At 39.0% G+C, this 22,440-nt stretch overlaps 1 protein-coding gene across 1 annotated transcript in view; it reads right to left on the bottom strand.

The window, feature by feature from the left end:
- The window catches only part of ABCD3 (ATP binding cassette subfamily D member 3), a 138,780-nt gene extending 130,732 nt beyond the window's left edge, over positions 1-8,048 (bottom strand). The window contains exon 1 of the mRNA XM_053693133.1: positions 7,894-8,048. Coding sequence (XP_053549108.1) covers positions 7,894-7,997 — 104 coding nt within the window. The 5' untranslated portion in view covers positions 7,998-8,048. The remainder of the gene's footprint in view (positions 1-7,893) is intronic.
- Between the last annotated feature and the right edge of the window lie 14,392 nt (positions 8,049-22,440).

Genomic DNA, 22,440 nt, shown 5'->3' with positions numbered 1-22,440 from the left:
TTCTTTTGACAGACTTGCATTTTAGACAATCAGTGCTCACTCCAGGGTAACTTCACGTGCATGAGCTCAATGTTATCTATATGAAACACATGAACTAATGCTCTAGTGGTCAAAATGCATTCAGATTAGAGGCAGTCTTCAAGGTCTAAGAAATTAGCATATGAACCTCCTAGAATTAGATTTCAACTAAGAATACCAAGAGAACAAAGCAAATTGGTGATAAAAGTAAATTGGAAAGTTGGTTAAAATTACATTCCTCATTTAAATCATGACATTTTTTTTGGACTTGACTGTCCCTTTAAAAGGGACTGCCTACTCCAAAAATCTTTATTGGTTAAAGAGTTAAATACCAGCTTTACTACTCATTCCCCAACTTTGCATAACCAATATTGTTATATTTAGGGCTGCAACTAACGATTATTTTCATAATCGATTAATCGGCCTATTATTTTTTCGATTAATCGACTAATCGGATAAAAAGAGAATCAATAATAGTTTTCTATGTTTTAAATTAAAATCCACATAATGAGTGTTACAAATATAAACACCTGTTTCTTCAATTTTTATGCAGCAGAGCACAGTTTTATAATTAAACAAAACAAAACCACAAACTGTTTGAAAAGAGGTAGAACTAGAAAGAGTTAGACTATCACTGTTAATAACATTCTGTTATTCACTCATTGAAATGCAGACATCTCAACATGTCCACATGCTTCTGGCTAAGGCTGGTTCTCTGTTTGCGGCTATATTTCCTGCAGCAGAGAAAAGGCTGTTGAGGTGTATAAGTAGGGTTTTGCCAATTTCACCAAAGTGGTATATTTATCTTTGTTAGCTCTTCACCAATGCTAAGTGTTTTCTACCTTGGCAAGGGGCCTCTCAATAAAGTAACCCTTGACTTCATTCTAACATAAAAATATCTTGAATATCTATATGCAATGGTAAATAACCAGCTATAAGGTTAGGGGAAATATCTAGTCCGCTCTAAAAATAACGAATATATACTTATAAAGGTTGAATCTGGTACATATTATCACAATTTATTAAAAATATAAAAAAACAATAAAAAACAAAATCAAAAGCGCTAAGGACTGTATATCAATAACAGGACAAAGCCTTACACATTTATTTATACAGTACATATAATCAGCAATAGCAAGCAATACGCTAATAATTGTGCAAACAGATAATAGTGCACATCAATTTAAATAACTCCCATCAGTCTAGGGGCTAGGTGTAAACAACAAGCGTGGCACTATATCATGCAAAGCATAGTTCCAAATCACCAGATTTAATATAAACAATTCCAATTGATGACTATTATGTCTGGGTTGCACATAAGCCAGGGGTAGTTGTAAACTTACTGTCTTGAAAAAGTGAAAAGTAGACGTCTGTAGATGTCCTTTAGGCTAAGGAAATAACCATAAAACACAATACCATATGCAGGAGTTCATTGGAGTGAAGCTGCTGGTGTTGTGCACAGACCAACTAATTGCAACCCGATTAATCGATTATGAGATTCGTTGACAACTATTTTCATAATCGATTATTATCGATTATGACGATTAGTTGTTGCAGCTCTAGTTATCTTAATATACTTTATAACATCTAAAACTCTAAATCACTGACTGTTTTTAAGCCCCTGCAGGCCGCCTTTATCTCAGTCCCTTTTATAAGTTTTTCACAGCAAGACATAGCTAGTTAATGTGTACCATATAGATAACATTGTGCTCACTCCTGAGGAGTTACAAATGAGACCGCACTGATAGGCTAAAATACAAGTCGTAAACACCCATAAAATAAGAGGGCAGTCTGCAGAGGCATAGATACAAGTTAAAGGGACAGTCTACACCAGAATATTTATTGTTTTAAAAGATAGATAATTCCTTTATTACCCATTCCCTAGTTTTGCTTAACCAACACATTTATAATAATATATGTTTTACCTCTGCGATTACCTTGTATCTAAACCTCTGCAAACTTCCCCTTATTTTAGTTCTTTTGACAGACTTGCATTTTAGCCAATCAGTGCGGGCTCTGAGGTAACTCCATGTGCAGGAGTACAGTGTTATCTATATGAAACACATGAACTAACACCCTCTAGTGGTCAAAAACTGTCAAAATGCCCTGAGCTAAGAGGCGGCCTTCAAGGGCTTAGAAATTAGCATATGAACCTCCTAGATTTAGCTTTCAACTAAGAATACCAAGAGAACAAAGCAAAATTGGTGAAAGAAGCAAATTTGAAAATTGTTTAAAATTACATTCTCTATCTGAATAATGAAAGTTTGTTTTGGACTAGACTGTCCCTTTAATCACAGAGGTAAAAAGTATACTTAGAGGTTATAAAGTACATCTATTATGATTCAGATAGAGAATACCATTTAAAAAAAAAAAAAGTTTCCAATGTATTTTTATTATAAAATTTGCTTTGTTCGCTTCTTATTCTTTGTTGAAGAGATATCTAGATAGGTAGCGTGCACATGCCTGGAGGACTACATGCAAGGAAACAGTTATACCATATAGTGATCCTGCTAATGTGTAACATTTTTGCAAAACTGCTGCCGTATAGTGCTACAGGCCACATACACGCTCCTGAACATAGCCTTCCTGCTTTGCAACAAAAGATAACAAGTAAATGAAGAAAGTTTGAGAATAGCAGTAAATTGGAAAAAAAAAAAAATTATGTTCTATCTGAATCATGAAAGAAACATTTTGGTGTTTATGTCCCTTTAATATAACAATGTTGGTTATGCAAAGCTGGGGAATGGGTAGTAAACGTGTTACCTATCTTTTTAAAGAAAAACAAAAAATAAAGTAGACTGTCCCTTTAAGTTGGCTTACCACTGATTCTTCTTTATATATAATATATTTAATAGGTAATTATGTATTTCTTTCTAATATCCATCTAACAGCTAAACATAATATATATTTTATTATACACAATAATATTCACATCTAAACTACTTATTTCAGATGTATTTTACAGCAAAATGAAGCAAATAATGAATGTTGCAATTAATGTTTCCCTTTCAATAATGAAACAGTTTAAGCGTTGTTGTAATGTCAAATGTAAATTATTCCTCAGTAGTCAATGTAAAAAAAGTCATTTGTGGTATACATTTCACACCACATAGAACAAGTGTCAAGGCCTTGCTATTGGAGCTGATAAGACAGGGTTGTCACTGTTATATCAAACATACAGCATTCTTTGTATTATCTTCAAGTGCACTGTCAGGAATCCTAGATTCTGAGGTTTACTCTCACAGACTGCAGCTTAAAGTAAAGGTCAATTTGGATGAATTTGTGCCCGGTTTTTAATAATCCTATTAAAAACAAGGGCACTTTAATTCATCAAGATTGACATTTCACTTCTTTTCTTCAAAAACTTACCTTTTAATCCTGAATGCCGCTCCACCTATTCCCCCGGCCGTCGGAAGCCTCTTCTTATGTCAGAAATGACGAATCCGGCTTCCTCCAATCACGGCTTTCCCCCGGGGGGGGGGGATCATGGCCTGATTCAACGCCGTAATTGGAGGAAGCCGGATCCGTCATTTTGGACCCGCGAAGAGGGCTTGGAACAGACGGAGGAAGTGCTGCAACGACTCACAGGATTAAAAGTTACATTTTTTTTAATTTTTTTTTTTTTAAGGAAAAGGAGTGAAATTTCAATTTTGTTGAATTAAAGTGCCCTTGTTTTTAATAGATTAAAAAACGGGCACTAATTCATACAAATTGACCTTCACTTTAATGGGACGTAAAAGCCCCTGCAACAATGCAACAGCAGCTCTTGCACATAGATTTTTTTTTCACACAGGGATATCCTGAAAATCAGTCAACGTTAGTATAGTTTTAGCCAAAATAGACATTAGAGCATTTAATTTTTAATTAGAAGCAATTCTGCAGGTGCAGCTTCTGAGTGTACACAGGGCAAAAAGATGTGAGCCCCATATGTCCCATTCACAGCAAACAAACACTAAAATCAGTTATGTGTGTATTGTAAAAATTCTTCTAATCAGAACTGATACACTATAGGGTTGATTTATCAAGCTATGGCAGACAGGGGCATACATACCCGCCCCTGTCAGCCGCAGCTATCCTTTGGCAGACTGAATTCCACTGATGGAATTCAAAATTGCACAAGAATGCAATTTGAGCTCTTGTGCAATGCCTCCTCCTGTCCGCGCACAGTCAAACACGTGCGGGCAGGAGCTGTCAATCTCCCCGGTCGGACGAGACCAGGGAGATTGAAATTCGCCACCTAAGAGGTGGAGAAGAGTGTAGGAAGCAGTGGTCTTGATAAATACGGAGTGCAGGTTCTCTTGTGAGAACCTGCAGTCATATCGGTGCGAAGGCAGGCGAAGCCTTTGATAAATCAACCCCAATATATTGTTTCTTTTAATTGGAAAAAAAAAACAAAACAAAGTTCACATTAAAAAACACCAGATAGAAAAAAAGCTAGCACAGCAGAACATTTTATTTTTAACTCTTACCAAAATTAAAACATTTTCATGCGTGTTAGTGTTTAAGCCAAAGTGATACAAATGAAACAAATTGATCAATATGAAGTAACATCTGCATGATCAGTATATTTAAAACCATTGGTGAAGAAGAACAGATAAAAGGCTAAGATGTTGTAAACTCTGGGTCATTATGGGGTGATAAACTGCACCAGTAGAAGTCACTCCTCCATCAGTTCAAAGAGAACAATGATTAGTCTTCAACCTTTGCTCTGCTGTCTAACATCTTCAGCACACAGAAAATCTGGCCTTTATTAGAGACATAAAAGTGCAAAAACTAAAATGCCCTAAGTATAATAATAATAATAATAATAATAAGCTGTAACTACACATGTAACCCCTGAAAATTGGTTAAACACATAGTTTAAGTCAGCTACAGAGTAGCAATGATCTACTGGGAGCTAGCAGAATACATTTAGTGAGCCAGTGGCAAAAGGCATGTGTGTAGGCACCAATCACCAGCTAACTCCCAGTACCAAATTGCTGCTCCAGACCCTACCCAGGCATGCCTTTAAATAAAAGATTCCTAGAGAACAATCTGATAATGGTAAATTGAAAAGACTTAACGCCTTTTTAAATCACAACATATTTTATTGATATTTTCTAAATATGCAACTAAATTCTAGCACAGCTGTATACCCTATGTTACATTGTATTCATTTGTAACAAAACATTACTTTAAATTGATATTTACTGCAATCCAAGTTCTTTCCAATATTCCAACTGTATTTTTCAGAAGAAAATGCTGTTTTTTATTCTTATGTTATTTTGTTAAAATATTAGAAAACTGGACTGCTCAGCAATAGACATGGAGCATACTGGGAACTGTAGTTCAAAGTTTTCTAATATAATTCTAATAAAAAACTGTGGACTGCTCAGTAGTGGACATGGAGCATACTGGGAACTGTAGTCCACAGGCACGCACTGGAATAATAATACCCATCAGGCTGTAGACCAGTCAAAACCCGATGCTTGAAGGATCAGGACACTAAAGAACCATTTAAAATGCAGTCAGGACAGTATGATGGTAGATAAAACAAGGAGCACAAATACTGGCACCAGACAAAAACATGATGTTGAATATAAATTAGCAACCAAAGCAGAATTGGTGAATAAAGATACTAAACAATTAGGGCAAACACTTTAGGCTCTTATAAAAACAGAAACATGGTGAGCATGGCTCATAGAGAATCCAAAGTGGATTTGGGTGCAATTCATGAGATCATGTTTTTGGTGGGAAGTGAAATGTGCCACATGCAGTGGTGACTTTGGCACAAGAGGCAACTTTTTTTCAAATTAGCATTTGTTTAATAATAAACTGCTCTTAAAAGACAAAACGGTCAGATTTGAATGTGCACAAGTGCAGCCATGCTGTGTGAATGATTGTGCACAGCCTTCATAGCATGAGTGGGCATGCAGCTGAAAAACAGTAACACCTTGTCTACATGCATTTATGCTAATAATGCAAAAATGCCTCTATTTAAAATTGAAAATGCACCCATGCACATTTTAAATTTTGACCTATCACTTTAACAAATTGAGGATTATTATTGATACAGTGAAAAATCTCTTTCAACAATAGCTGTTGTAACCTATGTGCATTTATACTGCTGAACTCTGTCCAACCTGCTGATGCTCTAGAAATTAAATAATAATAATAATAATAATAATAATAATAATTATTATTATTATTCTAAACACAGGGAAATATTTTTTTCAGATTACTTGGGTCAATAATTTAGTTTGACAAATACATGTTAATTAGCAATATAACAAAGCTATTTGTGAATAGGATATATTGAAAGTTCCAATATTTTAAATACTAAATTAAAGTTAAATTCAACCAGGTGCAGAAAGAAAATAAAAATAAAAAAGGTATACATTGCTTTAGTTTGGAAAAATGCCTAGAAGTATAAATTAAAAATAAAAAAAGTTTCAAATCCATCTTTTTCCATTAAACAAATGCAATTGTAATTAATTTAACAAAAAATCCAATTTACTTCTACTATGTAATTTGCATTATTGAAAAGTATATCTAGGTAGGCTAAAGAGCTGGGAGTTTGCTGCTTATTGGTGGTTGCACATATATGCCTCTTGTCATTGGCTTATGGATGTATTTGGCTAGATCCCAGTAGTGCATTGCTGCTCCTTCAATAAAGAATACCAAGAAAATGACACAAAAATTGATAATAGAAATAAAATGGAAAGCTGTTAAAACAAATGTATGTTCTATCTGAATAATGAAAGAAAAATGTTGGGTTTCATGTCCCTTTAAGTATTAGGGAGCTTCTGTGATTACAACAGGGAATACAGTAGGTTACAAGAATTGCTTTTATTCATTCATTTCAAAAAAAGTGTCTGTATATATATATATATATATATATATAAATAAATAAAACATACACATGTACATACATAAAAGTATACATAATTATATAGAAGGTTATAAAGTAATCTTGTAACGGTCTTTAATATTGACTGGCTAGTAACTCTTTCTATCCTGGCTAGTGACATTTCATACCTGACTTGTAAACTACAATGGCATTTCACATAGACTCTATATACTTTGATTTAATATCCTAAAATGTATATGACTTAGACAAACAGAGGCAGAGATAAATCTACTGTCAATAACACAACACTTGGCAGAAATCTGTCTTATTAAAACAGTTATCACTTTATGCCTGATAAAATAATTAAAGTAGAGTAATAATTCACATTCATAGATGCAGAGCATGACAATTCCTAGTGACTGAGTTAAATAACCTTTGGCACATACCCTGCATACAGATATTGCTACTTTATCTATTTGACAGATGCCAATCATTTTATATTGTTGACAGCACCTTTATTTAGGGGCTAAACTTCATGCTTTGAATACACTGCTTCATGCTAAATACACTGTAATGCCCCATCATTGCATTGCACAAACTATGGAAATTGCAGTATCACAGATGTTGAAAATAAACTGTGTCACATGAATTGCTGAAGTTTAATGTCTATTGTTAAATAACCAAATATTTAGAACAAATGACAGATTTATATAATTCTGTTCTGCTTTGGGTCACACACAAATAGGGTATCTAATTTGTATTATTAATAAACATTAATATATTAAACCAGCAGAGAGTAAATAACACATAACTAATTATATAACAATAATAATAAACTATATAGATAATAACCAGAGCAGCAATCACTAATAACCAATGTGTGTACAAATCTGCATTCAGTGACAGTGTTGGTGCCTATGTGCCTATCTCCCTGGCACAGAGTGACACCTCTGGGCACCTGTCTGACAGTGACAGTTTTCCTGGCCTCCCCCTCTGTGACTGCCCTGCCAGGAAAACAATATTGTGCCCAGCTGCCCCCGGCTCACCTGCTTGCCGCTCTCCGCTTGCTCAGCAGGTAAAGGAGGACAAGCGCCGCCCCGGCCGCCGACGAGTTGCGAACGGTCAGGTACTTGCTGTACACCGGCGCCATGGTCACTGTCAGAAGGAGGAAATGCAGAGGGGAAGCCGGTCACAGTCCTGCAGCATGCTGGGAACTCACAAACTCCACCCCTAGTTCCCCCCACTCACGGCCGTCACCATAGCAACGCCCCCACTCCCAAATAGGACAGCCAAAGTCCTCTTTGTTACTTAGTTGTTGTATGTCGTCTAATACAGATGTTTCATTTATATTCGCGCCTTTCTTGTGTAGCTATGGAACTCAGGGTGTACTTGATCAGCATAACTATCTAAATGAGAGGGAATGAGGAGTTGCAGGAAATAGGGAGTGAGGAGTAGAGTAACTAGGGGTTTGAGGGCTGTCATAGTTTGTGTATTTTTTGGGTGGAAAATAACAAGAGTGACTGAGGTGCAATATATAGCAGGTGAACTGAGGGGTATACAACTAAAGTACTGAGGAGGTATGAGGGGCAGTATAGCTAGTGAACTGAGCGGTATACAACTAAAGTACTGAGGAGGTATGAGGGGCAGTATAGCTAGTGAACTGAGGGGTATACAACTAAAGTACTGAGGCGGTATGAGGGGCAGTATAGCTAGTGAACTGAGGGACACATAACTAAAGTACTGAGGAGGTATGAGGTGCAATATATAGCAGGTGAACTGAGGGGTATACAACTAAAGTACTGAGGAGGTATGAGGGGCAGTATAGCTAGTGAACTGAGGGGTATACAACTAAAGTACTGAGGAGGTATGAGGGGCAGTATAGCTAGTGAACTGAGGGACACATAACTAAAGTACTGAGGAGGTATGAGGTGCAATATATAGCAGGTGAACTGAGGGGTATACAACTAAAGTACTGAGGAGGTATGAGGTGCAATATAGCTAGTGAACTGAGGGGTACAGCACTAAAGTACTGAGGAGGTGAGGTGCAATATAGCAGGTGAACTGAGGGGTATACAACTAAAGTACAGAGGAGCTATGAGGGGCAGTATAGCTATTGAACTGAGGGGTATACAACTAAAGTACAGAGGAGGTATGAGGTGCAATATAGCTAGTGAACTGAGGGTTATACAACTAAAGTACTGAGGAGGTATGGGGGGCAGTATAGCTAGTGAACTGAGGGACACATAACTAAAGTACTGAGGAGGTATGGGGGGCAGTATAGCTAGTGAACTGAGGGACACATAACTAAAGTACTGAGGAGGTATGAGGTGCAATATAGCTAGTGAACTGAGGGACACATAACTAAAGTACTAAGGAGGTATGAGGTGCAATATAGCTAGTGAACTGAGGGACACATAACTAAAGTACTGAGGAGGTATGGGGGGCAGTATAGCTAGTGAACTGAGGGACACATAACTAAAGTACTGAGGAGGTATGAGGTGCAATATAGCTAGTGAACTGAGGGACACATAACTAAAGTACTGAGGAGGTATGAGGTGCAATATAGCTAGTGAACTGAGGGACACATAACTAAAGTACTAAGGAGGTATGAGGGGCAGTATAGCTAGTGAACTGAGGGACACAATACTAAAGTACTGAGGAAGTATGAGGTGCAATATATCTAGTGAACTGAGGGACACATAACTAAAGTACTGAGGAGGTATGAGGTGCAATATAGCTAGTGAACTGAGGGGTACACCACTAAAATACTGAGGAGGTATAAAGGGCAGTATAGAATTACTAAGGTGGTATGAAGGGCAGTATAGCAGGTGAACTGAGGGACACATAAGTAAAGTACTGAGGAAGTATGAGGTGCAGTATAGCTAGTGAACTGAGAGCATAACTAAAGTACTGAGGAGGTATGAGGTGCAATATAGCATGTGAACTGAACATAACTAAAGTACTGAGGAGGTATGAGGGGCAATATAGCAGGTGAACTGAGCATAACTAAAGTACTGAGGAGGTTTGAGGGGCAGTAAAAATTACTAAGGTGGTAAGAAGGGCAGTATAGCAAGTAAACTGAGGGACACATAACTAAAGTACTGAGGAGGTATGAGGGGCAGTATAGCTAATGAACTGAGGGACACATAACTAAAGTACTGAGAAGGTATGAGGGGCAGTATATAATTACTAAGGTGGTATGAGGGGCAGTATAGCTAGTGAACTGAGGGGCATATAATTAAAGTACCAATGAGGTATGAGGGCTAATATAGCTAGTGAACTGAGAGCATAACTAAAGTACTGAAGAGGTATGAAGGGCAGTATAGAATTACTAAGGTGGTATGAGGGGCAATGAACTGAGGGGCACATAACTAAAGTACCAATGAGGTATGAGGGGCAATATAGCTAGTGAACTGAGGTGTAGCATAACTAGAATTACTCAGGGGGTATGAGGTGCAGCATAGCCAGTGAACTTAGGAGGTATGAGGGGTAAAATAGTTAGGGAAGCTTAGAGGGTATTGTGGTAGCATAGCTTTGGAACTGATGAAATATGAAGATTAGCATAGCTAGGGAATTATGGTGCTATCATGGCTAGGAGTCATGTTTTATGAGAGGGTTATGAAGGTTATAGCTAGGAAACTGAGAAGTAGCATACCTAGTGAATTGATGGGTAATGAGGGTTATAGCCTAACTAGGGAACAGATGAGATAAGAGGGGTAGGATAATAAGGGTATGGAGGATATCGGAATGGTAGCATAGTTGCATCACTGAGATGGCTTTGAGGGTTTTCATGACATCTTTGCAAGGGAACTGAGGAGATATGAGGGGTAACATATCTAGCGATTTGAGCAGATATGAAGGATGATATAGATAGGGAACTCAGAAGGTATGATGAATAGTATATCTAGCAGAGGAATTATGAGGGGTCAATTAGCTAGGGAACTTAAGGGGTATAAGTAGTAGCTTAACTAGGGAAAGTAAGGGGTTATTGGGGTGGTATACCTAGGGAACTGATGAGGGGTAACATAGCTAGGGAACTGATGGGAGTATGAGGGGTAATATCGCTAGGGAAACTAAGGGGGTATCGAAGTAGCAAAGATTTGGAACTGAGGAAATATGAAGAATAACATAGCTAGGGGACTATGGTGGTGCTGTGGCATGGCAACTGATGGTTTATGAGAGGTAGCATAGCCAGGGAAGCAAAAGGGATATAAGAAACAATAATATCTATTTTAGTAGTACACACAATCTCAAAAAGCTTAATCACATAAAACAATGATTTTATTGAATACATGGTGCTGTGGACTTTGCCAACACAGAACTAAATAATGAGATTAATAAAGGAAAATTGAAGATATTTGATAGGGATGAATCATACTATTCTACAGCTGAACCTGAAAGCAATGTAGAAATAAGTTCATTTAAAAGAAATACTACTGTAGAACAAGAACCCAGAGCTAATTTGAAATCTGAAAAACTTTAAAAAAAAAAAAAATAGAACCAAAATATGTCAAGAGAAACAAATAAACCAGAATGGATGAGAAATAGGGGGTTTATATGCTCAAGATATAGCCCCTAGGGATAATAGGAACCAAGAATGGAGAGGTGGAGACAATAAAATATGAGACACAATAAGGGAAGAATAAGATATGAACCAAACCAAGATAATAAAAAATATGTTGAGAGAAATTATCGTAGAAAAAATTAGGAACAATTTATATGGTATACAGTAATAGTTGTCATTCTGAACTGAATTACTCATACAAAACAAGATATTGGGACATCCTGTTAGACAATAAATATAGTCTACTTAGTAGGGTTAGAGAAGAGTGAAATGTCATTTTTTTAAAGGTAACCCAACCTAGACCATGGATGTCACAGGATTAAATACTAGACAACAGAATAAGGGGCCGATTTATCAATGACTGGCGGACATGATACGCTGTAGCATATCATGTCCGCCAGACATCGCTGAATGCCGACAGCATACGCTGCTGGCATTTAACATTGCATAATCAGTTCTAGTGAACTGCTTGTGCAATGCCTCCCCCTGCAGATTCGCGGCCAATCGACTGCTAGCAGGTTGTGTCAATCAACCCGATCGTATGCGATCGGGCGAATTGATGTCCGCAGCCTCAGAGGCTCGCGCGGAAACAGAGGTATTCAGGGCCATTTGGCCCTTGATAATTCGGCCCCTATGACTTGAGTTACAACAGCAAAAAATAAAAGAGTTAAAGATTCTAGAGGGAGAGGAAGAGAGAAAAGGAAACTAAAGGCAGAAATAGCCAGTTATAAAAAGGAGGGAATTTTTAGCCTAAGTAATTATAAATTAAATGATAAACAAGAAATAATTCTAAGTAAGGGATTATCATTCACACCCTAATGCGGTATGAATACATTGAACCTTTGATCATCGTCAACCAATTTATTAGAAAACTGGCATTGAAATGCCTTTTTAAAAAAAAAATCCCATAGAAAGAACTTTAAGCAATCCTCTATAGTCCAGGACAATACTGTTTGCATATAATTCAAATCAATATCCACTTATTACTCTACACAAGATAAGGGTAAATGTTTGGAAATTTTCAAGAATCTGCATGATTGTAAACTGATAATAAATATGCGCTTTTAATTTGACTAAAAAAGAAAATTTAGTGTTGAAGGAATTAGGTAACAACCTGGAGATAATAATTAAATAGGCAGACAAAGGAGGAGGGGCCGTGCTTATAAATACCTCTTTTTATCTTCTCAAATCTTATAGATTGCTGGGTGATCCAATAACTTATAAAAACAAATTAAAATGGATCTCCCTAAGGAACAGATGAAAACATTAGATAAATTACTAGAAGTTGCTAGATCAGAAAGAAACATTAACAATAGCGAATTTAATTTTTACACATCTTAGATTTTTTATTTTCTGCTAAAGATTCATAAAATTTTAGAAAGACCACTAGTAAGACCAATCATATCAGGCATTTATATCTGTGTTAAGCAAGTTTATCTGTTTAACTACAGAGTTAGAGAACTAAGGCAGTTTTAAAATTGTTTGCTGTGTAAGGTGTGCAAAGTTTTAATTTAAGTATAGAGTTAGAGAACTTAGGGAGTTAGAGCAAATAATGAGCCAGAGTAACCAAGGGCGAAAATAAATATTTTATATTTTTAAAGGGCCATGATACCCAAATGTTGAAACACTTGAAAGTGATGCAGCATAGCTGTAAAAAGCTGACTAGAAAATATCACCTGAACATCTCTATGTAAAAAAGAAATATATTTTCCCTCAAAAAATCATCAGTAGCCACATCCCATTGTAAAGGACTTCTAAGCAGCAAATCAGTATGTCTGTCCCGGGACAGCTAAGGGAGTGAGCTTTCGTGCACACTCATCTTATTTCCCTATTCAGTTTAAGGAAGTTTACTATGAAATCTCATGAGAGTTAAGTGAAATCTCATGAGATCACAGTAAAAGAGTTCATGACCTCAGCACTGTTGATGCTGATTGGCTGCAGTTCATTTCTTCATTTTTTTATTTTTTTTACCTGCAGCTGGGCAGCAGCTGAATTATTACTTTATACACAGAACTTACTCTGTTGAGCTGAGGAATTGTAAGGTAAAATATCTTCCTTTTTTACATAGAGATGCTCAGGGTATATCTTCCTGTCAGCTTTTTACAGTTATACTGCATCAGTTTCAAGTGATTTAGCATATGAGTATTATGTCCCTTTAAGTTAAAGGGACAGTTAAGTCCAAAAAAACTTTCATGATTTAAATAGGGAATGTAATTTTAAAGGGACAGTTTACTCAAAAATTTTCTCTCCTTTAATTTGTTCCCAATGATCCACTTTACCTGCTGGAGTGTATTAAATTGTTTACAAGTAGCTCCTTTACCCTTATATTGGAATTTGAAATTGTTAATTTAGCATGTGGTAGCCCCACCTATTCTGAAAGTTTGTGGCCGCGCGTACCAGCTATAGATAAGCTTTGTAAACACAGCCAGCAGAAGAAATTACACTCCCAGTGTGATAAAGCAGAGATAAGGTAATAAAATGTTGATTTTCCATTGTTCTCTTTAAGTATTGGTAATTGTTTTAAGGACAGATATAAGATAAAGAAGCAGGTATATGTGCACAATGTGATACAGTAATGAGATCTGATTATACCTACAAGCTCAACCTATTTTATTAGGCTGTGGCTTCAAAACACAAAAACAGAATTTATGCTTACCTGATAAATTACTTTCTCCAACGGTGTGTCCGGTCCACGGTGTCATCCATTACTTGTGGGATATTCTCCTCCCCCACAGGGAAAGGCAAGGAGAGCACACAGCAAGAGCTGTCCATATAGTCCCTCCCAGGCTCCGCCCCCCCAGTCATTCGACCCACGGTTAGGAGAAAAAAAGGAGAAACTATAGTGTGCCGTGGTGACTGTAGTGTATAGAGAAAGAAATTCTTCAAACCTGATTAAAAAACCAGGGCGGGCCGTGGACCGGACACACCGTTGGAGAAAGTAATTTATCAGGTAAGCATAAATTCTGTTTTCTCCAACATTGGTGTGTCCGGTCCACGGTGTCATCCATTACTTGTGGGAACCAATACCAAAGCTTTAGGACACGGATGAAGGGAGGGAGCAAATCAGGTTACCTAAACAGAAGGCACCACGGCTTGCAAAACCTTTCTCCCAAAAATAGCCTCCGAAGAAGCAAAAGTATCAAATTTGTAGAATTTGGACAAAGTGTGCAGAGAAGACCAGGTCGCTGCCTTACATATCTGATCAACAGAAGCCTCGTTCTTGAAGGCCCATGTGGAAGCCACAGCCCTAGTAGAGTGAGCTGTGATTCGTTCAGGAGGCTGCCATCCGGCAGTCTCGTAAGCCAATCGTATGATGCTTTTCAGCCAAAAGGAAAGAGAGGTAGCAGTAGCTTTTTTGACCTCTCCTCTTGCCAGAATAAACTACAAACAGAGAAGACGTTTGTCTGAAATCCTTTGTTGCTTCTAAATAGAACTTTAAAGCACGGACTACATCTAAATTGTGTAACAAGCGTTCCTTCTTTGAAACTGGATTCGGGCACAAAGAAGGCACAACTATTTCCTGGTTAATATTCCTGTTGGAAACAACCTTTGGAAAGAAACCAGGTTTAGTACGCAAAACAACCTTATCTGAATGGAACACCAGATAGGGCGGATTACACTGCAAAGCAGATAATTCAGAAACTCTTCTAGCAGAAGAATAGCAACCAAAAACAGAACTTTCCAAGATAACAACTTGATATCTATGGAATGTAAGGGTTCAAACGGAACCCCTTGAAGAACTGAAAGAACCAAATTTAGACTCCAGGGAGGAGTCAAGGGTCTGTAAACAGGCTTGATCCTGACCAAAGCCTGAACAAAAGCTTGAACATCTGGCACAGCTGCCAGTCGTTTGTGTAACAAGACAGATAAAGCAGAAATCTGTCCTTTTAGAGAACTCGCTGATAATCCCTTATCCAAACCTTCTTGGAGAAAGGAAAGGATCCTAGGAATTTTAATCTTACTCCATGAGAATCCCTTGGATTCACACCAACAGATATATCTTTTCCATATTTTATGGTAAATTTTTCTAGTTACAGGTTTTCTGGCTTGTACCAGAGTATCTATCACAGAATCCGAAAACCCACACTTAGACAAAATCAAGCGTTCAATTTCCAAGCAGTCAGCTGGAGAGAAACTAGATTTGGATGTTCGAATGGACCTTGTACTAGAAGATCCTGTCTCAAAGGTAGCTTCCATGGTGGAGCCGATGACATATTCACCAGGTCTGCATACCAAGTCCTGCGTGGCCACGCAGGAGCTATCAAAATCACAGAGGCCTTCTCCTGTTTGATCCTGGCTACCAGCCTTGGAATGAGAAGGAACGGTGGAAACGCATAAGCTAGGTTGAAAGTCCAAGGCGCCACTAATGCATCCACTAGAGTCGCCTTGGGATCCCTGGATCTGGACCCGTAGCAAGGAACCTTGAAGTTCTGATGAGACGCCATCAGATCCATGTCTGGAATGCCCCATAATTGGGTCAACTGGGCAAACACCTCCAGGTGGAGTTCCCACTCCCCCGGATGAAAGGTCTGACGACTCAGATAATCCGCCTCCCAGTTTTCCACTCCTGGGATGTGGATCGCAGACAGGTGGTAGGAGTGATCCTCCGCCCATTTGATGATCTTGGTCACCTCTCTCATCGACAGGGAACTCCTTGTTCCCCCCTGATGGTTGAAGTAAGCAACAGTCGTCATGTTGTCTGATTGGAATCTTATGAATCTGGCCTTTGCTAGTTGAGGCCAAGCCCGGAGAGCATTGAATATCGCTCTCAGTTCCAGGATGTTTATCGGGAGAAGAGACTCTTCCCGAGACCATAGACCCTGAGCTTTCAGGGAATCCCAGACCGCGCCCCAGCCTAATAGACTGGCGTCGGTCGTGACAATGACCCACTCTGGTCTGCGGAAGCTCATTCCCTGGGACAGGTGATCCTGAGTCAGCCACCAACGGAGTGAGTCTCTGGTCTTCTGATCTACTTGAATCACTGGAGACAAGTCTGTATAGTCCCCATTCCACTGTTTGAGCATGCACAGTTGTAATGGTATTAGATGAATTTGCGCAAAAGGAACTATGTCCATTGCTTCAACCATCAACCCTACTACTTCCATGCACTGAGCTATGGAAGGCCGTAGAACAGAGTGAAGAACTTGACAAGCGTTTAGAAGCTTTGACTCTCTGACATCTGTCAGGAAAATCTTCATTTCTAAAGAATCTATTATTGTTCCCAAGAAAGGGACTCTTGTTGACGGAGACGGGGAACTTTTTTCTATGTTCACCTACCACCCGTGAGATCTGAGAAAGGCTAGAACAATGTCTGTGTGAGCCTTTGTCTTTGAAAGAGACGACGCTTGAATTAGGATGTCGTCCAAGTAAGGTGTCACTGCAATGCTCCTGGGTCTTAGAACCGCTAGAAGGGACCCGAGCACCTTTGTGAAAATCCTTGGAGCAGTGGCTAGTCCGAATGGGAGAGCCACAATCGGTAATGTTTGTCCAGAAAGGCGAACCTTAGGAACTGATGATGATCTTTGTGGATAGGAATATGCAGATACGCATCCTTTAGATCCACGGTAGTCATAAATTGACCCTCCTGGATTGTAGGTAAAATCGTTCGAATAGTTTCCATTTTGAACGATGGCACTCTGAGAAATTTGTTTAGAATTTTTAAATCCAGAATTGGTCTGAAAGTTCCCTCTTTTTTTGGGAACTACAAACAGATTTGAGTAAAACCCCTGACCTTGTTCCACAGTTGGAACTGGGAGTATCACTCCCATCTTTAACAGGTCTTCTACACAATGTAAGAATGCCTGTCTCTTTACTTGGTTTGAAGATAAGTGAGACATGTGGAACCTTCCCCTTGGGGGTAGTTCCTTGAATTCTAGAAGATAACCCTGAGAGACTATTTCTAGTGCCCAGGGATCCTGAACATCTCTTGCCCAAGCCTGAGCAAAGAGAGAGAGTCTGCCCCCTACTAGATCCGGTTCTGGATCGGGGGCTACCTCTTCATGCTGTCTTGGTAGCAGCAGCAGGTTTCTTGGCCTGTTTACCCTTGTTCCAGCCTTGCATTGATTTCCAAGCTGGTTTAGTCTGGGAAGCGTTACCCTCTTGTCTAGAGGCTGCCGAGTTGGAAGCCGGTCCGTTCCTGAAATTGCGAAAGGAACGAAAATTGGACTTATTCTTAGCCTTGAAAGGTTTATCTTGTGGGAGGGCATGGCCCTTTCCCCAAGGGATGACGGAAATAATCTCTTTCAATTCTGGCCCAAAAGGGGTCTTACCTTTGAAAGGGGTATTAAGCAATTTTGTCTTGGAAGATACATCCGCCGACCAAGACTTTAGCCAGAGCGCTCTGCGCGCCACAATTGTAAACCCTGAATTTTTTGCCACTAACCTCGCTAACTGCAAAGCGGCGTCTAAAATAAAGGAATTAGCTAACTTAAGTGCGTAAATTCTGTCCATGACTTCCTCATACGGAGTCTCCCTACTGAGCGACTTTTCCAGTTCCTCGAACCAGAACCACGCCTCTGTAGTGACAGGAATAATGCACAAAATAGGTTGAAGGAGGTAACCTTGCTGTACAAAAATCTTTTTAAGCAAACCCTCCAATTTTTTATCCATAGGATCTTTGAAATCACAATTGTCCTCAATAGGAATGGTTGTGCGCTTGGCTAGAGTAGAAAACTCCCCCTCGACCTTAGGGACTGTTTGCCATGTGTCCTTCCTGGGGTCGACCATAGGGAACAATTTCTTAAATATAGGAGGAGGGACAAAAGGTATGCCTGGCTTCTCCCACTCCTTATTCACTATGTCCGCCACCCGTTTAGGTATCGGAAAAGCATCAGGGTGCACCGGGACCTCAAGGAACTGTCCATCTTGCACAATTTTTCTGGGTTGACCAGATTGTCACAATCATCCAGAGGAGATAGCACCTCCTTAAGTAATGCGCGGAGATGCTCTAATTTAAATTTAAATGTCACAACATCAGGTTCTGCCTGCTGAGAAATTCTTCCTGTATCAGAAATTTCCCCATCTGACAAACCCTCCCTCACTGCCCCTTCAGATTGGTGTGAGGGTATGACAGAAAAATTATCATCAGCGCCCTCCTGCTCTACAGTGTTTAAAACAGAGCAATCGCGCTTTCTCTGAAATGATGGAATTTTGGATAAAATATTAGCTATGGAGTTATCCATTACTGCCGTCAATTACTGCATAGTAACAAGCATTGGCGCGCTAGAAGTACTAGGGGTCGCCTGCGCGGGCATAACTGGTATAGACACAGAAGGAGATGATGTAGAACTATGTCTACTTCCTTCATCTGAGGAATCATCCTGGGCAACTTTACAATTTGTGACAGTTCTGTCCTTACTTTGTTTGGACGCAATGGCACAATTATCACACTATATTTGAAGGGGGAAGCACATTGGCTACCATACATACAGAACATGATCTATCTGAAGGTACAGACATGTTAAACAGGCTTAAACTGGTTAATAAAGCACAAAAACCGTTTTAAAACAAAACCGTTACTGTCTCTTTAAATGTTAAACAGGGCACACTTTATTACTGAATATGTGAAAAACTATGAAGGAATTATCCAATCTTTACCAAATTTTCACCACAGTGTCTTAATACATTCAAAGTATTGCACCCCAAGCTGTTAACCCTTAAAATGTGGAAACCGGAGCCGTTTTTAATTTTAACCCCCTTACAGTCCCAGCCACAGCCTTTGCTGCAACTTCACCAATCCCAGGGGGGTATATGATACCAAATGAAGCCTTCTAGGAACGTTTTTAGTGGATTCCAGACCCTCACACATGCAGCTGCATGTACTGAACTCAAAATTAACTGCACAGTAATGGCGCGAAAATGAGGCTCTGCCTACTACAGAGAAAGGCCCTTCCTGACTGGGAAGGTGTCTTAACAAGTGCCTGGTGCTAAAAACGTTCTCCAATGTTATAAAAGTGTGAAATACAACTTCAAACTGCATATAATACTTAAATAAAGCAATCGATTTAGCCCCTAAAAGTGTCTACCAGTTTATAGCCCATAATAAGCCCTTTATTCTGTTTGAGACTAAGAAAATGGCTTACTGATCCCCATGAGGGAAAAATGACAGCCTTCCAGCATTACACAGTCTTGTTAGAAATATGGCTAGTCATACCTTGAGCAGAAAAGTCTGCAAACTGTTCCCCCCAACTGAAGTTATCTCATCTCAACAGTCCTATGTGGAAACAGCAAATGATTTTAGTAACTGCTGCTAAAATCATAATCCTCTCACAAACAGAAATCTTCATCCTTTTCTGTTTCAGAGTAAATAGTACATACCAGCACTATTTTAAAATAACAAACTCTTGATAGAAGAATAAAAAACTACAACTAAACACCACAAACTCCTCACCATCCCCGAGGAGATGCTACTTGTTCAGAGCGGCAAGGAGAATGACTGGGGGGGCGGAGCCTGGGAGGGACTATATGGACAGCTCTTGCTGTGTGCTCTCCTTGCCTTTCCCTGTGGGGGAGGAGAATATCCCACAAGTAATGGATGACACCGTGGACCGGACACACCAATGTTGGAGAAATCAGAGCTTTAATATACAGAAATAAACCTTAAAAAGCTAATTTTCATAAATTTTTTACTCTGCAGTTGATAAAAAAAGCAATTGTAAACACATTAAGGGAAAAACTATTTTACAGTATACTGTCCCTTTAAATAACTCTCCAATTTACTTTTATCACCAATTTTGCTTTGTTCTCTTTGTATTCTTATTTAAAAGCTAAAGCTAGGAGGTTCATATGCTAATTTCTTAGACCTTGAAGACTTCCTCTAATCTGAATGCATTTTGACCACTAGAGGACATTAGTTCATGTGTTTTATATAGATAACATTGAGCTCATGCACGTGAAGTTACCCTAGAGTGAGCACTGATTAGCTAAAATGCAAGTCTGTCAAAAGAACTGAAATAATTATAAGGGGGCAGTTTGCAGAAGCATAGATACTAGGTAATCACAGAGGTAAAAAGTGTATTTCTATAACAGTGTTGGTTATGCAAAACTAGGGAATGGGTAATAAAGGGATTATCTTTCTTTTTAAACAACAAAAATTCTGGTGTTGACTGTCCCTTTAAACCTCTTAAGTAAGAATGTTTGATAATCTCATTCAGTGTACAGCTTGCCATATGTTTGCATCACTGGAGCTGACACTTCAGGGATCATTTGCCTGTGGCAAGTTTGAGCATATTGTTTCTTTAGAAACTCGTATTAGAGTTCTGGAGGAACAATTTGCAACACTGCGTGATATTCAGGCAATTGAAAGGGAAATAGATATGACTGAGCAGGTTGTTCTTGGTTCTAACAGTGGGAATGGAGAGGATTAAGATGGTAAGACTCTGGAAGTAGCTGTGTCACAGTTAGAAGGGGAAGTAAAGGTAAGCAGAAAAGGCAGGCCAGTTCTGAGCTGGTACACCTCAACAGATTTGCCAGATTGAGTGAAGATGTTGGGGATATCAGTTCAGGGGTGGCATTGTCAGAGAGAGCTGTTCTGTCTAATATAGTGAGCAGTCCTTCAGTCGTGAAAGAGGAACATACTACAGTAAACAGTCCTTCAGTCATGGAAGAGGTGCATGCAAGTCTGGGCCTGAGGCAGATGTTGGTGGTAGGAGACTCTATTATTAGGAAGTTTGATAGGGTAATTTGTCATCCAGATCCCTTAAATAGAACAGTTTGCTGTCTTCCAGGGGCTCGTGTTAGGCATATTGTGGAGCGTATTGATAGATTCTTAGTGGAATCTGGGTCTGATCCTGCAGTCATGGTGCATATTGACACTAAGGAAGGAATCAGCAGGAGATGGAGTGTCCTAAAAATTACTTCAGGGAGTTAGGTAGCAAGCTTAAAGCAAGGACCTCCAAGGTTATATTTTGGGAGATATTACAAGTGACTTCAGGGAGTTAGGTAGCAAGCTTAAAACAAGGACTTCCAAGGTAATATTTTGGGAGATATTTCAAGTGACTTCAGGGCATTAGGTAGCAAGCTTAAAACAAGGACCTCCTGTAGTTAACATAAGAAAAACCCTGGCAATATCCTCCCATTATTGGTATGATACACGCTCACACAAACAGTCAAGTCTTCTGGACGCATGCTTTTTGGCATTAGACGCCGAAAAAGTTTTCGACAGGATCAAATGGGATCATCTATACACAACCATGGAACACTTCGGCATAACTGGCACATTTTTCAATCTCATACAAAACTATACACTACCCCTAAGGCATCGATAATAATAAATGGAGGATTGTCCTCCCCTTTTGGTTTACAAAGAGGGACCCAACAGGGATGCCCCCTTTCCCCCTACTCTTTGACTTGGCTATAGAGACACTAGCCTGCTACATTAGACAACACAGGGAAGAGATAGACATCAAGGGTCATAGACAACACCTATCATTGTACGCTGATGACCTCCTCTTATTTACCATAAATCCAGAGTCAAACGTACCCAAACTCCTTGATATCATTGACACATTTGGTACCTTTTCAGGTTACAAAATTAATAAAGATAAATCAGAGGTCACCTGGCTGAAAAATTCAAAACATAATAAACTAAAAAATACTGGCCTCCAAATAACGGAAAGTTCATTTAAATACCTTGGTATACAAATGCACATAGAGCCAAACAAAATATATTCTTTAAATATAGGTAAAACAATCTCAAATAGAAAAACCCTGCTGCAAGGATGGGATAAACTCCCTCTATCATTGACTGGTAGAATTCACTTTTTTAAAATGGTAGCCCTACCTAAGATACTTTACCCCTTACAGGTACTTACCCTACTCTTGATGCAACAAGACGCTAAATCAATACAATCTGCTCTAGGTCAGTTTATTTGGAAAGGTAAAAAACATAGGATAAGCAAATCTAGTTTGGTCATGCCATTCACTAAAGGTGGGCTGTGCCTTTGGTACAACTGGGCGACATTTACAAAACTAGTATTGGACTGGCTGCTTGGGAATGGACGTTTAACAATACCTACTCTAGAAGCAAGAC

The sequence above is a fragment of the Bombina bombina genome, chromosome 10 (genome assembly GCF_027579735.1).
Source record: "Bombina bombina isolate aBomBom1 chromosome 10, aBomBom1.pri, whole genome shotgun sequence".
Classification (NCBI taxonomy): Eukaryota; Metazoa; Chordata; class Amphibia; order Anura; family Bombinatoridae; genus Bombina; species Bombina bombina.
This window is presented reverse-complemented; position numbering and strand designations above follow the sequence as displayed.